The sequence below is a fragment of the Nycticebus coucang genome, chromosome 6 (assembly GCF_027406575.1).
Source record: "Nycticebus coucang isolate mNycCou1 chromosome 6, mNycCou1.pri, whole genome shotgun sequence".
Classification (NCBI taxonomy): Eukaryota; Metazoa; Chordata; class Mammalia; order Primates; family Lorisidae; genus Nycticebus; species Nycticebus coucang.
The window spans coordinates 46,601,221-46,617,172 of NC_069785.1; the positions used below are offsets into that span (position 1 = coordinate 46,601,221).

The 15,952-nt window shown below is 39.3% G+C and overlaps 1 protein-coding gene and 1 pseudogene across 4 annotated transcripts in view; one reads left to right on the forward strand and one right to left on the reverse strand.

Moving 5' to 3' along the window:
• The window catches only part of SPG11 (SPG11 vesicle trafficking associated, spatacsin), a 91,820-nt gene that overhangs the window by 31,139 nt on the left and 44,729 nt on the right, over window positions 1–15,952 (reverse strand). For all 4 annotated transcript variants that reach the window (XM_053596190.1, XM_053596189.1, XM_053596191.1 and 1 more), the window contains 6 exons: window positions 12,377–12,580; window positions 9,784–9,890; window positions 7,598–7,743; window positions 6,105–6,266; window positions 5,263–5,329; window positions 188–353 (listed from right to left, as the gene is read on the reverse strand). In XM_053596190.1, the coding sequence (XP_053452165.1) occupies window positions 188–353; window positions 5,263–5,329; window positions 6,105–6,266; window positions 7,598–7,743; window positions 9,784–9,890; window positions 12,377–12,580 (852 nt within the window). The remainder of the gene's footprint in view (window positions 1–187; window positions 354–5,262; window positions 5,330–6,104; window positions 6,267–7,597; window positions 7,744–9,783; window positions 9,891–12,376; window positions 12,581–15,952) is intronic.
• LOC128589234 (glutamine synthetase-like) overlaps window positions 1,023–15,952 on the forward strand; it is a 159,103-nt pseudogene continuing 144,173 nt past the window's right edge.

Genomic DNA, 15,952 nt, shown 5'->3' on the forward strand with positions numbered 1-15,952 from the left:
TCTATATTTTTTTGTTGTTATTGTAGTTGTCATTGTTGTTTAGCTGACCCAGGCCGGGCTCAAACCCGCCAACCTCGGTGCATGTGGCTGGTGCCATAACCCCTGTGCTATAGGCGCTGAGCTGGATATGTCTTCTTTAAGCATACAAATTATATTTTAAACATACAATTATATTTTAAATACTCACAGCTGCTTGGGAGTCTTGCTCTTGGTTAATTCCTGGACTAGAAAAGTACCGAATGCAAATGATGGCCGTCCATGATGTAGATAATAAGCAAAATTCAGACGTTCCACTATAGCATATTTATTAATTAGGTCAGGGCTAGAGAAATGTGGGAGATGACTCAATGCATCTGGGTGGGGGGGGAGTAAAGCAATATTAATCCTCTGCACATGACCATTATTAATTTCACATCGGCACATGGAAAATTTAACTTCCCAATGGTAAAAAAAAAAAACAGGACCAGGTGTGGTAGCTCACACCTATAATCCAGCACTTCATCTTTCATTTTGTTAATGCATATTACATTTATTGATTTGCGTCGGTTGACCCATCCTTATTGTTTTATTTTTTATTTTTTTTGTAGAGACAGAGTCTCACTTTATGGCCCTCGGTAGAGTGCCCTGGCGTCACACAGCTCACAGCAACCTCCAACTCCTGGGCTTAAGCGATTCTCTTGCCTCAGCCTCCCAAGTAGCTGGGACTACAGGCGCCTGCCACAATGCCCAGCTATTTTTTGGTTGCAGTTCAGCAGGGGCCGGGTTTGAACCCGCCACCCTCGGTATATGGGGCTGGCACCTTACCAACTGAGCCACAGGCGCTGCCCAAACCATCCTTATTGTTAATTCTTTCTTTCTTTCTTTCTTTATTTATTTATTTTTATTTATTTATTTTTTTTTTTGTAGAGACAGAGTCTCACTTTATGGCCCTTGGTAGAGTGCCGTGGCCTCACACAGCTCACAACAACCTCCAACTCCTGGGCTTAAGCGATTCTCTTGCCTCAGCCTCCTGAGTAGCTGGGACTACAGGCGCCTGCCACAACGCCCGGCTATTTTTTGGTTGCAGTTTGGCCGGGGCCGGGTTTGAACCCGTCACCCTCGGTATATGGGGCCGGTGCCCTACCGACTGAGCCACAGGCGCCGCCCCTTACTGTTAATTCTTTATTTGCTTATTTTTTAAGTTCACAATGACAATAATCAATAACCCTTTAGCTGTAAAATCTGTTAATCTGCAAAAGGAGCTTTTTAATTCATTCATAAAGCTTCATTATACAACAAAATCCCTTCTTTTTTTTTTTTTTTGAGACAAAGCCTCAAGCTGTCACTCTGGATAGAGTGCTGTGCATCACAGCTCACAGCAACCTCCTACTCTTAGGGTTATATGATTCTTTTTTTTTTTTTTTTTTTTTTTGTAGAGACAGAGTCTCACTTTATGGCCCTCGGTAGAGTGCCGTGGCGTCACACAGCTCACAGCAACCTCCAACTCCTGGGCTTAAGCGATTCTCTTGCCTCAGCCTCCCGAGTAGCTGGGACTACAGGCGCCCGCCACAACGCCCGGCTATTTTTTGGTTGCAGTTTGGCCGGGGCCGGGTTTGAACCCGCCACCCTAGGTACGTGGGGTCGGCGCCTTACCCACTGAGCCACAGGCACCGCCCAGGTTATATGATTCTTTTGCCTCAGCCTCCCAAGTAACTGGGACTACAGGCACCTGTCACAACACCCGGCTATTTTTTTTTTTGGTTGTAGTTGTTTGGCACGCCTGGGCTGGATTTGAGCCCACCAGCTCTGGTATATGTGGCTGGCACCTTAGCAGCTTGAGCTACAGGTGCCAAGCCACAATGAAATCCCTTCTTAACATATTTGTATGAGTCCTCTATTCACCAAAGCAAACTCACTGTATCTTTGTCCAACAGATAATTTGAAAAGAATTTATTTTTCTCATTAATAACCTCCCATAATTTCCTTTTATTATCACTGATTTTTTGATTATGTATTCATGAAACACCTTATAAACACCTTATTATCCACAAGATGGAACAATCTTTCTAAGACCAGCAGAGTAGCTAAGTTTAAAGTTCCTCTGTGCTTCAGCAAATTGCAGAAAAAAAATATTTTCTCTTTTTAGAGAAATCCAAAGTCAAAAGATATTTGAATGTGAGTATAGTTGTCCCTTGATATTCGTAGGGGACTGGTTCCAGGATACCTCTAGATAACAAAATCCATGGGCACTCATATCCCTTTAAAATAGCATAGTATTTGCATAAAACTTATATATATCTTCTTGTATACTTTAAATTATCTCTAGATTTATAATACCTAATATAATGTAAATGCTATATAAATACTATACTGTATTTTACCTATATATTTTCTGTTATTGTACTGTTATTTTTTATTGATTTTTTCCCTTGAATATTTTCAAACTGAGGTTGGTTGAATCCTTAAATGCAAAACCTATGGATATGAAGGGCCAACTATAGTTAGAATGAAATAGCCACTTATGTCGAGTGTTACTTTTTAATTGCCTCTTAACCACTTACTACCTATTGAAAAAGAGAAAGACAAAGAGAAAATAACATTTTAAACTGGTTCCAGGCACAGTTCTTCAAAACAGTGTATCTGTTCTTATTTTCAAAGGTCAAAGCTTATTTCTGCAATAAAGTTTTATCTTCCCATGAAATTTTAAGGACTTTCACATTGTGATTTGGTTTCTCCCCCACTCTCCCCAAAGACTCGAAGACCTGACAGGTATCTGTCATCTTAAAAAGCTATTACTTACTGTATACTCAAACTTTGAGATTAAAAACTTGTCATATGATCCTATCTGTATTCTTTGTAAGATCAGAGTGATTTTGGTAAATTTATTTACATACAGGGCCAATCATCTACTTATTAAATATATTGCTGAGGTGTATAGCACTAACAGGTGCTAAATGAGCGAACTTGAGTATTCAAATAATACCACAAATTTTTTTTAGCAGGCTAGGGCCTAGTGTGGAGACTGTATAAGAGAAAATTCTACCTAACAACATTTTACCGAGGCAGGTGGATTGCCTGAGCTCACAGGTTCGAGACCAGCCTGAGCGAGAGTGAGACTCCATCTCCAAAAATAGTTGGGTGTTGTGGCAGGTGCCTATAGTCCCACCTACTCGGGGGCTGATGCAAGGGAACTGCTTAAGCTCAAGAGTTTGAGGTTGCTATGAGTTATAATGCCATGGCTCTCTACTCAGGGTGACAAAGTGAGTCTCTGTCTCCAAAAAATAAAATAAAATAAAATAAAAATAAAAGGAAATTTTACTCTGGCCTGCTACAGAAGCCAAATCACCAGGAAGTCTTCTGGAAAAAAAGAAATACACATTCTAGTTAAATACAACTTTCCAATTTTATAAATATGTATTATGTTTTCATGATAATTGCTTCATGTATTTTATACTTTATTTCCTCAAGCATGTTCTAAAACTTAAAAACCAGGGCCAGGCACAGTAGCTCACTCTTGTAATTTGCAAGGCTGAAGCGGGAGGATCACTTGAAGCTCAGGAATTTGAGACCAGCCTAGTAAAAGCAAGATCCTCTATAAAAAATAAAAAAAAATTAACTGGATACAGTGGTGCATGTCTGTAGTCCCAGCTACTCAGAAGGCTGAAGCGGGAAGATCACTTGAGCCCAGGAGTTTGAGGTTGCAGTGAGCTGTGATGATGCCACTGCACTCTAGCCCCAGTGAAAGAAATACTCTCTTATACTAAACTAAATTAAAATAAACTAAAATATACTAAGCTAAATTTCTACAAACCAGGCATGGAACATGCCTTCAACTTGTCTGTTCCCTTCTATGCCTGGCAGAGCATGCAATCTACCAGAGGAGGTCAAGATGCCAGCTACGTGATGGAATTGGATCTACTGTAACAGGACAGAGGATTTTGTCCACTTTCTAGTAACTTCATTGAGATTAGAAAGGGATTTTCTCTGTCCATGCAATAAATGCTATTTTCAACAAATCAAAATCTGAACTTATAATGTGGATATACTGAAAAATTTATTTTTATATATGTTAAATACTTATGGGGTTGCATACTAAGTGCAAAGTAATAATGCAAAGCCTAATTTAGAATAATATAGACTGAGCCACCGAAAGTAACATGATATTAAAGGCAAATCCTTAGCACAGAAGTAAAAGAGAAACCGAAAAAAAACAGTTCAAGAACAGCACGAGAATGAAAGAAATTTTTATGGTCTATAGAGGACATCGATGTGTGTGCATCTGGCCCTCACTATATGAGAGCTTTCTGAATGCCTTGCCTCCTTTCATTCTCACGGTATGAGATGGATCCTGTATATTTTAGCCTTAATTTATTGGAAACTAAAGATAGGTTAAATCAGCTGCACAAGGTCATGCAGTTATTATATGGCAGAGCCATAACACCTATGCTCTTTATTTATTTGTTTATTTTTGGATACAAAGTCTCACTCTGTCACCCTAGGTAGAGTGCTTTGGTGTCATAGCTCAAACTCTTGGGCCTCCTGTGTAGCTGGGACTACAGGCACCTGTCACAATGCCCAGCTCATTTTTCTATTTTTAGTAGAGACAGGGGTCTCACTTTGCTCAGGCTGGTCTCAAACTTCTCAGCCCTAGCTATCCACCCATCTCAGTCTCCCAAAATTATGGGTGTGGTTGATACCTGTCAACTTCTATGACACACTGAAATTGAAGAGGGATTTTTGGAAAGGGAGAAATAGGTACACATTGCACTACCCAGCAAGAACAGCAATAATACAGTACTAGAATAGCACCACTTTACATAGTAATTTAATACATTGACTTTTAACTCACAATGTGTTTTTGTTTGTTTTTTTTTTTTAGAGACAGAGTCTCACTTTATTGCCCTCGGTAGAGTGCTGTGGCGCTACAGCTCACAGCAACCTCCAACTCCTGGGCTTAGGGGATTCTCTTGCCTCAGCCTCCCAAGTAGCTGGGACTATAGGCACCCACCACAATGCCCGGCTATTTTTTGTTGCGGTTTGGTCAAGCCATGTTTGAACCCGCCACCCTCGGTATATGGGGCCAGCGCCCTCCCCACTGAGCCACAGGCACCACCCTCACAATGTGTTTTTAATACAGTCTCATGGAAAGTGTTACCCATTGGGATCCACCTTTATTTTTAAAATAAAAAGTAGTGAAAAAACTGGATTGCTCTACATATGTTAACTTCTACGACTTGCATTGCTAAAATGCTTCTGAAGCAAGAAGTACCCATGATTACTTACCTCCTATGGCTAGTGTGTTGGCGGACTGCCAGCCAAACAATCTGCTAGGATCAAAGGGCGATAATGACTGAAAAGGGGAAAAGTCAAATAGAGAAGTTTACTGATTCTAAAATAAGTAAACAAAATATACAAAACGATTTCAGAGGTTGTCTGCTTCCCTTCTCCAAGGCTATTTAAGATCTTATCGCTCGGGATGTAATTTTTTTAATACAGCTAAAAACAAAATAGAATAACATATCTTTCTATCTTAATAAAAACTGAATTGGCTATGTTCTTTTTAAAGACTCTGCTTATGTCAAACTTTCTGCAAAGTCTCCTCTCTTTTGGTAGAAGCAGAATGAATTATAAAACAAGCTTCAGAAATGTTTTTAGAATCAATCAAAAGGAAAGAGGGCTGAAAGGCTACAAAACCTTACTATGTAAATGTGATAAGATGAATTAGGGCAGGAAAGAAAAAGACAACTTGAGCAGTGCTTGAAGGAATGAGATGAGCAACATTAACAACAGAGAAAAAAATCCTGGACTAAGGTCAAGTTAGTCAGAAAGGTTTAGCAGCAGGGAGTAGTGGCTGTTTGGAATCCTCCACATTCCTAGCCTACATTCTATGTCCCGTTGCAAATTTAGCTATTAGAGATGGCTCTAGCTTCTAGGTTCTAATACCATCACTTTCTTGCAGCCTACGGGTGCTGATGACATTCTGTTTTGCTAATTTTGGGGCTTTCTTACTACCACACTTGGCTTCTCCTTTCTATCACACTTTGTAATTCCCTATGTTAAATGCCCTCCTAAACCTAGAGTTGTTTTTCTGCCTGAACTCTGACTGATACACCTAAATACTGTACCTGAATAAGGTGGTAGAGTGTAATGTCAGGTGGTAGGACATTCGGAGCAGTGCACTGTGGGAAGAGAGCACTTTTTAGCTTGGGGTAAGGAGTTAACGCCATCTTCAGCAGCTGGGGATCCACTTTCTTCAAACAGTTCTCATTTTCTTCATTCTGAACAACCTAAATAAAAAGACAGACATTTTAATAGGGTGGAGAGAAATGCTTTTCCCTTCTCAAAATTTAAAAATTTTTTTCAAAAGAACCTTCTGAAACAAGATTAGCTTGAGAGAGTATGTGGTAGTGAAAATAGCACTGGACATGTAGTCAAAAGTTAATAGTTCTAGTTCTGATTTTAAGACAAACCAGCTCTATGACCTTAAATTAAATATTTAATATTAGCCCTCAGTTTCCTCTACAAAATTAGGATGGTGAGCTGGATCAGTGGTTTTCAAGCTGTATGTGGAAAAATTGTTTGAAAAAAGACTATTACTGTAACGTTTAAATTACATAAATATTAAACACAGAATTTAATGTTATATAGTAAATATTTTAAAACATTTAAAAATGACTAGATAACTTGTCTGTCACTCAACTCTGAAATTATTCTGTGATTTAATTTCTAACAAGTGATTAAAAATGGAGGAAGAAATAACTGTGTAAGTTAAAGTACACTGCAACAACCTAAAAAAGGTGGCATTAAATTAAGCCAGCATCAGTAAGAAACTTTAGAGTGTAAGATATACTAAATGGCATTCTTAAGTTCCCTCTAAATAGGCACACTAAATTTTCAAAAAGCAAAGATGGGCAAATTTCCACTAGGTCACTACATCCCTCAATAAAAGTGTTTTTTTGTTTGTTTTTTTAGAAACACTCTGTACAAGACTAGAGTGCACTGGCATGATCACAGCTCACTGCAAGGCTGAACTCCTGGGCTCAGGTGATCCTTCTGCCTCAGCCTCATGAGCAGCTGGACTACGGGCATGTGCTATCACGTCTGACTCCATTCTAAAAACAAATCTGGAATATTAGAAAATGAACTAAAGGGAATCTTTGTACAATGTATCTGTTCTCTTTTGACTTAAGATGTGATAGAAAAATTTTAAATTCATCCTTGTTTTATGCTTTTTAATGAAACACTTGAAAATGGTTATATTCTTTTTTTTGAGACAGAGTCTCACTTTGTCGCTCTCAGTAGTGTCGTGGCGTCACAGCTCATAGCAACCTCCAGCTCTTGGGCTAGGGCAATTCTTTTGCCTCAGCCTCCCGAGTACCTGGGACTACAGGTGCCCACCACAACACCCGGCTATTTTTGTTGCAGTTGCCACTGCTGTTTTAGCTGGCCGAGGCCAGGTTCGAACACGTCACCCTTGGTATATGGGGCTGGCGTCCTACCCACTGAGCCATAGATGCCGCCTAAAAGTGGTTATATTCTAATATCAACTGAGATCTAGACAGTCCATAGCTAATATTGCTAAAGAACAGTCCTATTTGTCACAAAATTCTATCCATACCTGGCTGACACCCCCAGGAGCATACATTGTAGTAGCAAGGGCCAGGAGGGTATGTCCTTCCAACAGCATACTGCTTACACTGGCCTGATTGGTGGGGATCAAAATCTGAGCATTTGCAAGGCTAGCGTGAAAGATCAGTTTGGGATCTGGAAAATAAAAGACTATGTTTTTCTCCTTGAGAGTGATAAATTCTAATTAGGAATTACAATATTCTGAGAAAGAAAAATTTAACTCTATCCACAGTAAGAAGGACTAAATTTAAAAGCAATAGGAAAACATCACAAAGGGAAAAAAATGAAAGATCTGTCTACATAAAAACTTCCATTCAAACAAAAAAATTGAAAGGTAACAACGAACTAGAGGAACAAACCACAACAAATGACAACCTAAGCATTAATGTCCTTGAAAGAGAGCTCATACAAATCAATGTCAAACACATAAATGGATAAATCGACTCAAACAGATAAATGGGCAAAAGAACCTATTTACAAAGTAGGAAATATAAGTGCCTGACACATAAAGATATATAATTTACAACAAAGAAATGCAAATTAAATTAGATACCATATATTATCTATCAAATCAGTAATAATTAAAAAATAATTATCAAGCATTAGAAGTGGTCAAGAGAATAGAGACTAGGATTTAGGGATAAATTGGTAAAACTCCCTTGGCAAGCAATATGGCCTTACAGAAAGAAGTTTCAAAACATGTATAGCCATTGATCCAATAATTTTTATTATTATTATTATTTTTTTTTTGTAGAGACAGAGTCTTACTTTCCCGCCCTCAGTAGAGTGCCATGACGTCACAGGACTCACAGCAACCTCTAGCTCTTGGGCTTACATGATTCTCCTGCCTCAGCCTCCTGAGTAGCTGGGACTACAGGCGCCCGCCACAACACCCATCTATTTTTTTGTTGCAGTTTGGCCAGGGCTGGGTTTGAACCTGCCACCCTAAGTATATGGGGCCGGCGCCCTACTCACTGAGCCACAGGTGCCGCCCCGATCCAATAATTTTATATCCAGAAACCCATCTTTACTAAAAAACAAAACAAAACAAAAACTCAAAGGACAAAAATTTTACGATCACATATATTCAAGACTACTATTTATAATAGAAAAAAATTTGAGAAATCTTGTCAAAAAATGAAAGCAAAGTAAAGGATACCAACATAAAATATTATGTAGACATTTAAAATGGTCATTTTCTCTAAGAATGCTGGAAAATTCTTATGTTCTAATATTACAAAAACAGTATGCAAAAACAGATGTTTCTTATATCCATAGTACTTAACAGTAGTCTGTCTTAAGGTAGAAATTTAAGAGCTATTTGTTGGATGAATGAAATACATAGACTAGGTTAAAAAAAAAGTACCAAGATAACTGGATCAAAATATGCTAAAATATTACCAACGGTTACATGTGGGTACTTATGTTCCTGTGTACCTAGCTAGGCTATGGCAGTGGTACCTTCTTGATATTTGCCTATGGCTTCTAATTTTTTTTTCCACTATGAACATTTATTACTTTATAATCAACACTCCAAAACAAAACAAAAAAACCCACACTATGAAAAAATTCTCCATTTGGAGAAAAACCGTATACTACATGTGACTGAAAGACTGGCTGCCCTGTTCCTTGCCCTGTTTACTTGTTCAGCTTGTCCCCACTCCCACATCTCTGGGATTGTACCGCTAAGTTCTAAGGAGTAACAGGGACTTTCTGTCTCATTATATCCAGGGCAAGACTCCATCAGCAGCTCTATTACAGAGAACACAAAAATCCCACACAAACTGTTGATTTCTTTTCACTCCATTTAAAGATCCTTACTAAAAGATTCAAAACAGCCATCTGGAATACAGACTACTCTTCATGGAAAAGGGGTGTCAATCTACCAGAAGGCAAGAATTCAATCTGTGATAAACTGGCAGGAGAGAAACCCAAACAGAGCCAAGCACAAGGCTGACGGGGGGAAAGAAACAACAGATGTTCTCTGCTCCAGATTGAGGTTTTCCTGGCTGACAAGAGGATAACCTTTTTGATCTTAAGTAAAGCATGAACCTAGATGATTACAGTGAGATATTTGACTACAGCCAAATGATTTATTCAAAGAGTTCAGCAATTCAACAGACCAATTATTTATCCAAAGAAAAGTTTTTGTGTTTAATACAGTTATATCCATACCTGTTAAATTACCAGAAACTTGTCGACACTGAACTAAAAATTCAAACCAAGGGTGCACTTCGTGTAACTCTTTTTTTCCCAAAAGGGGACAATTTTCAGGACTAAGTCTGTATACAAAACAAAACAAGAAAAAAACTCTCTGATTAACATACAGGATAAGACAAACAGTTACAACCATATTCGCTCAGGTGATAACCAGCTCTTAAAAAAGAAATCTTGAAATTAAAAGTAAATATAACACAAAATACTCCCAGTCTTGTGTACATATTCCTTATTACCCAGAAATGGAAAATTTTAGAGAATTATCTGAAGTTTACTACCATGATGACATTTTACCAACTCTGTACAAGATTAACACATACTTGAACTTGAAGATACTTTATGTTTTATTGATTTTTACAAAAAAAAATTTTTTTAGCATTTTCAAACTAAATTTTGAAACCTAGTGTTTTTTTGTTTCTTTTCTGAGACAGACTCTCAAGCTATGTCCCTGGGTAGAGTGCTATGGTGTCACAGCTCACAGCAACCTCAAACTCTTAGGCCTAGGTAATTCTCTTGCCTCAGCCTCCCAAGTAGCTGGGACTATAGGCCCCCATCACAACACCCGGCTATTTATTTGTTGGAGTTGTTTAGCTGGCCTGGGTTGGGTTCAAACCCACTACCCTTGGTGTATGTGGCTGGCACCGTAACCACTGTGCTACAAGCACTGAGCCTTAATGAGGGGTTTAAAAACCTTTATACAACTACAGAGAGGCTAGGACAAGGAAATAGTCTCAGAATAGGTACCTTAAAAATACAGTTCTTAAATTTGTTTTCTTGCCAGCAGCTCTGAAGAAAACATTTTTGTGTCTAAGCCAGCCTCAATGATATGAACCAAAAATAAATTTTCTGTTCGAACTCCTGGTCTTTACTACACACACACACACACACACACACAAATATTCTCTATTATAAGTGTACAAATGTGGGTTCTAGAATCAAACATAAGTTTGACAGACATAAATTCACAGAATTAAATCTTGCTCTACCACCTATTAGCTGTGTTCCTTAAGCAAGGTACTCAGTCTCTGTCAAAGTCTCAATTTCCTTATCTGTGAAATAGAGATGGGAATAACCACCACATAGAGCAGGGGTCCTCAAACGGAGGGCTGGACAACAGTTTAAAAAAAAAACTATGAACAAATTCCTATGCATACTGCACATATCTTATTTTGAAGTAAAAAAACAAAATGGGAACAAATACAATCACACCGCCTCGTGTGGCCCACGGGCCGCAGTTTGAGGACCCCTGTCATAGAGTTTGGGAGAAGATTAAATGAGATAATGTATAGCATTTAGCCTAGTGCCAACAGCACTGTAACCATTTCTATTTTAGAGACTACATCTATTTTATTATTTTTTTTTAGAGACAGAGTCTCACTTTGTTGCCCTCAGTAGAGTGCCGTGGTGTCACAGCTCACAGCAACCTCCAGTTCATGGGCTTAGGTGATTCTCTTGCCTCAGTCTCTCAAGTAGCTGAAACTACAGGCACCTGCCACAACTCCTGCCTATTTGTTGTTGCAGTTTGGCTGGGGCCAGGTTCAAACCCACCACCCTCGGTATATGGGGCCAGCGCCCTACTCACTAAGCCACGGGTGCCACCCAGAGACTACATCTATTATTGTTATTACTGATTTAATAGCAATTAACCCTGCTCATAGATATGATTCTGCAGGTTAACCTCAGGTAAATATATAATGGTGTATCTCTCTATATCTATGTATATATAAATATTAGAGCATATCTAATATACCTTGCAGTGGCTACGAAATCAAAGTTGTTTAATATTCTCCTAGTCATGAAAATATCATATAATTCCAAGTGGACCTTTACAATCTTCCTGTTAAGGTTTTTTGTTTTTTTGTAAAGAGATAGGGTCTCACACTGTGGGCCAGGCTATAGTGCAGTGGCCTCATCACATCTCACTAGCCCACTGTAGCCTCCAACTCCTGGGCTCAAATGATCCTCCCACCTTAGTCTACCAAAGAGCTGGGACTAGAGGCATACACCATCATGCCCAGCTAAGTTTTTTTTTGTGTGACTTTTGGCCGGGGCTGGGTTTGAACCCACCACCTCCAGCATATGGGACCGGCGCCCTACTCCTTGAGCCACAGGCGCCGCCCATGCCCAGCTAAGTTTTTAAAAAATTTTATGGAGATAGAGTCTGTTTGTTGCCCGGGCTAGTCTTAAACTCTGGCCTTAAGCTATCTTCCCACCTTGGCTTCCCAAAGTGTTGGGATCACAGGTGTGAGCCACTGTGCATCCAGACCCTCCCAAACGTTTTAAAGCATTTCTTCTGTTTTATTCTAATGTCAAGTGATTTAAATAGTTAACAGAGATACCACAAAATACCACCAAAAACACATAAGCATTTAGTTAAATATAGCATTTTGAACTCAAAAATGTACCATTTGCTGAGTGGGAGAAACTACCTCAAAAAGATCAGCACTCCTCATGCAAATGCTTAACATTTTCCTAAAAGTCACATCAGTGCTAACATGGAAAAAGGAATCACGAGGACTTGCTCAGAGACAAATCAGTTCTCAGTACTCACCTGTAACAATCGAGATAGACATAAAGAAGATGCTGCAGACTGTGTTCTAAACAATACAGAATGAAGCGAGAATGGAAATCCCAACCTTCTTTGCTCTTGTACTTTTGAATAGGGAGGGTATCTTGCATCACACCCCCAATACGGCTCAGTCTTAGGAGGAAGCATTCAAAGTCTTCTAACTCAGACACAAGAAAAATCCCATTCCTATTGGGCAGGTTTAAGGGGTTAAAAAGTTAAAGTTAAAAAGTTGCTAGGTTCAGAGCAGACTAAAAATATCCATTGTTTATGTCTCAATTGCTTAAAATTAAGTATTTACAAATTAAGACTGTATGCTTAATAAATATGTTACACTATAAATGTTCTGAAATACACATTTTGCTAGTTTCCAAAAAAAGTTTCTGTACCATTATAGTATTTAAAGATGGTAAAGTATCTTCACTATTTCAAAAACTAAACCAAGCTATTTACATTTTTTACATTTTGTCTGGAACTATACAACCCAATATACCACAAAGCAACAATGGTTAGCTCTTGAAACTAGATGCTTTGGGCATAACTAAGAAATTCACCAAACTAACCAAAAAAATTAATAAGCCAGAGCAGAGTAACTTAGAGAAACTACTCAACAAGAATACAACTCTGCATGTAAATATTGCTTTTCAAAAATGTACTATTAAATACATCATATATACCATAAAAAGTATAGAAAATATAACCTGTAAATGGAGTTTACAGAAATACCGTGTAACAACCACCCAGATTATAAAACATATCTTTGTATTCTTCCCTCACTGCATGCTTTCTGTTGCCCCCAGAGTAACCACAATCCTGACTTTGGTGGTAACAATTCCCTTACTTTAATTCATAGTTTATCACCCATCTATGTAGTCCCAAATAATATATGGTTTTATTTTGCCTGTTTTCAACTTTATATATAAATGACAGAACACTCTGGATGTGTTGTTCTCTACCTTGTTTCTTCTACTCATCATTGTAGAACTAAACTAACAGTCTGTTAGTTTCCATGAATATACTACCTTTTATTGATTTGCGCTACCTTTGAGGGTCATTTTACTTGTTCCTAGATTTGGGGTAAAATAAATTAGTATTTGCATAACTATAGATGAGGAAGTGCATCTCTTCGTATGTTTAGTAGGCATTTGTGCTTCCTCTTCTGTGAAATGCCTGTGTGCTGGTATCTTTCCCCTCAGAATCAAGCTCTGCTCTTCTCTACCCTGCTCTGTTTTTCCACAGGCTCACCAGTATGGGCTGTACCCCAAGATTCCAGTGCCCTCAGACTTCTGTTTACCTTTTTAGACTTTTGGTTTCCCCTATGAGGGGGTCCCACTGGAAAATAAGAGTCAGAAAGGCGGCGCTGGGCATTGTGGTTCATGCCTGTAATCCTACCACTCTGTGAGGACTAAGAGGGAAGACTGCTTGAGGTCAGGAGTTCAAGACCAGCCTGAGCAAAAGCAACATCCCATTGCTATTAAAAATAGAAAAATTAGCAGGGCATGGTGGTACTTTCGCAGTCCCAGCTATTAAGGGAGGCCAAGGCAGGAGGATCAGTTGAGCCCTGGAGTTTAAAGCTGCAGTAAACTATGATGAGGCCACTGCACTCCAGCCAGGGTTAGTAAGTGTAACTCTGCCTCAAAAGAAAAAAAAAAGTCAGAAAGAAAGGAGGATGGGCATTTCCTGGGTTTCTGTGCTGGGTGACTGCAGGTTTGCTGACAATTTCCACCAAGGGCCACAATTCCTGCCAGCAACTAGCTCTCTTGGTTTGCTCCTTCAGGCCTTTTAGAAAGCATACCCTAGGATTCCCCAAGTCATGAAGATATTCTCCTATAGCATCGTCCCAAACTTCATGGTTTCACGTTTGACATTTAGATATTAAAATCTACCTAAAATTAATTTAAAATATAAGGTAGCAGGTCCAGTTTTTCCCCAATATTGCTATTCAATTACCCAGTCCCAGTGTCAAAAGATAATTCTTTCGCCGCTGTCACATGCCACCTTTTCATATATAAAATAATCACGTACAGGTCTATTTCTGTGTTCACTCTTCTGTTGTACTGCTCTCTTTGTCCCTGAACCAATACTCCCACTGCCTTAACTGCTAAAACTTTATAGTTTTTTGCTGGGGCTGGGTTTGAACCCGCCACCTCCAGCATATGGGCCCAGCGCCCTACTCCTTTGAGCCACAGGCACCGCCCTGCTATAACTTTAAAATAAGATTTGGTATCTGGTAAGAAAAGTTCTTTTTCAAGGCTCTTCTTGATCGTCTACATTTCCATAGTGTAAAACTGAATTAAACTGAGGGATAAGGGAGCATCACTGAAGAAGAGAGATCAGGGTGGTCAGTAATGAGCAGAATTGATGAAAACATTGCAAACATTCATAGGATTGTGCATCAAAACCATCAGCTGACTGTGAGAAGCACAGTAGACCAAGTAAACATTAATAGAAAAACAGTTAAGAAAATCTTTTTTTTTTTTTTTAAGAGACAGTCTCACTTTACTGCCCTTGGTAGAATGCCGTGCCGTGGCATCACAGCTCACAGCAACCTCCAACTCCTGGGCTTAGGGGATTCTCTTGCCTCAGCCTCCCAAGTAGCTGGGACTACAGGTGCCTGCCACACACCTAGCTACAGTTAAGAAAATCTTAACTCGGGTGGCGCCTGTGGCTCAAGGAGTAGGGCACCAGTCCCATATGCCGGAGGTGGCGGGTTCAAACCCAGCCCCGGCCAAAAAAAAAAAAAAAAGAAAATCTTAACTCATGGCGCTTGCATCCTGACAATGATGCACCAGCTCACATGGCACTGTCTGTGAAGGAGTTTTTAGCTAATAAACTGTATTGGAACCCCCTCCTATACACCTGATGTGGCCCACAATGACTTTTTTCCTTTACTTGAAGATAAAGCAAACATTGAATGGAGACGTTTTGATGATATTCAAGACATCAAGGGTAATATGACAGCACCTTTAATGACCATTCCAGAAAGTGTTCCAAAATTGCTTTGAAGGGCAGACTAGGCGCTGACATTGGTGCATTGCTTTCCAAGGGAAGTACTTCAAAGGTGATCGCAGTGATATTTAGGAAGCATTCGCAAACTTAATTGTCAGACCTTGTATGGTTTTTATTTTTAATCTGTGTAGTATATTTCATAAATTCACTAACTTCATAATTCATAAACCACACACTATGTTAGGTTTTTTCTTTTTGAGACACAGTCTCACTTTGTCACTCTGAGTAGAATGCTGAAGCATCACTGCTCACAGCAACCTCAAATTCTTGGGCTTAAGTGATTCTCTTGCCTCAGCCTCCCAAATAGCTGGGAATACAGCCGCCCACCACAACACCTGACTTTGTTTTTTTTTTTTTTTGAAGTTTTTGGCTGGGGCTGAGTTTGAACCCGCCACCTCCAGCTTATGGGCCCTACTCCTTTGAGCCACAGGTGCCACCCAACACCTTACTATTTTTTTTTTTTTTTTGCAGTTTTTTTCTTTTTTTGGCTGGGGTTGGGTTTGAACCCGCCACCTCTGAAATATGGGGCCGGTACCCCAGTCCTTTGAGCCA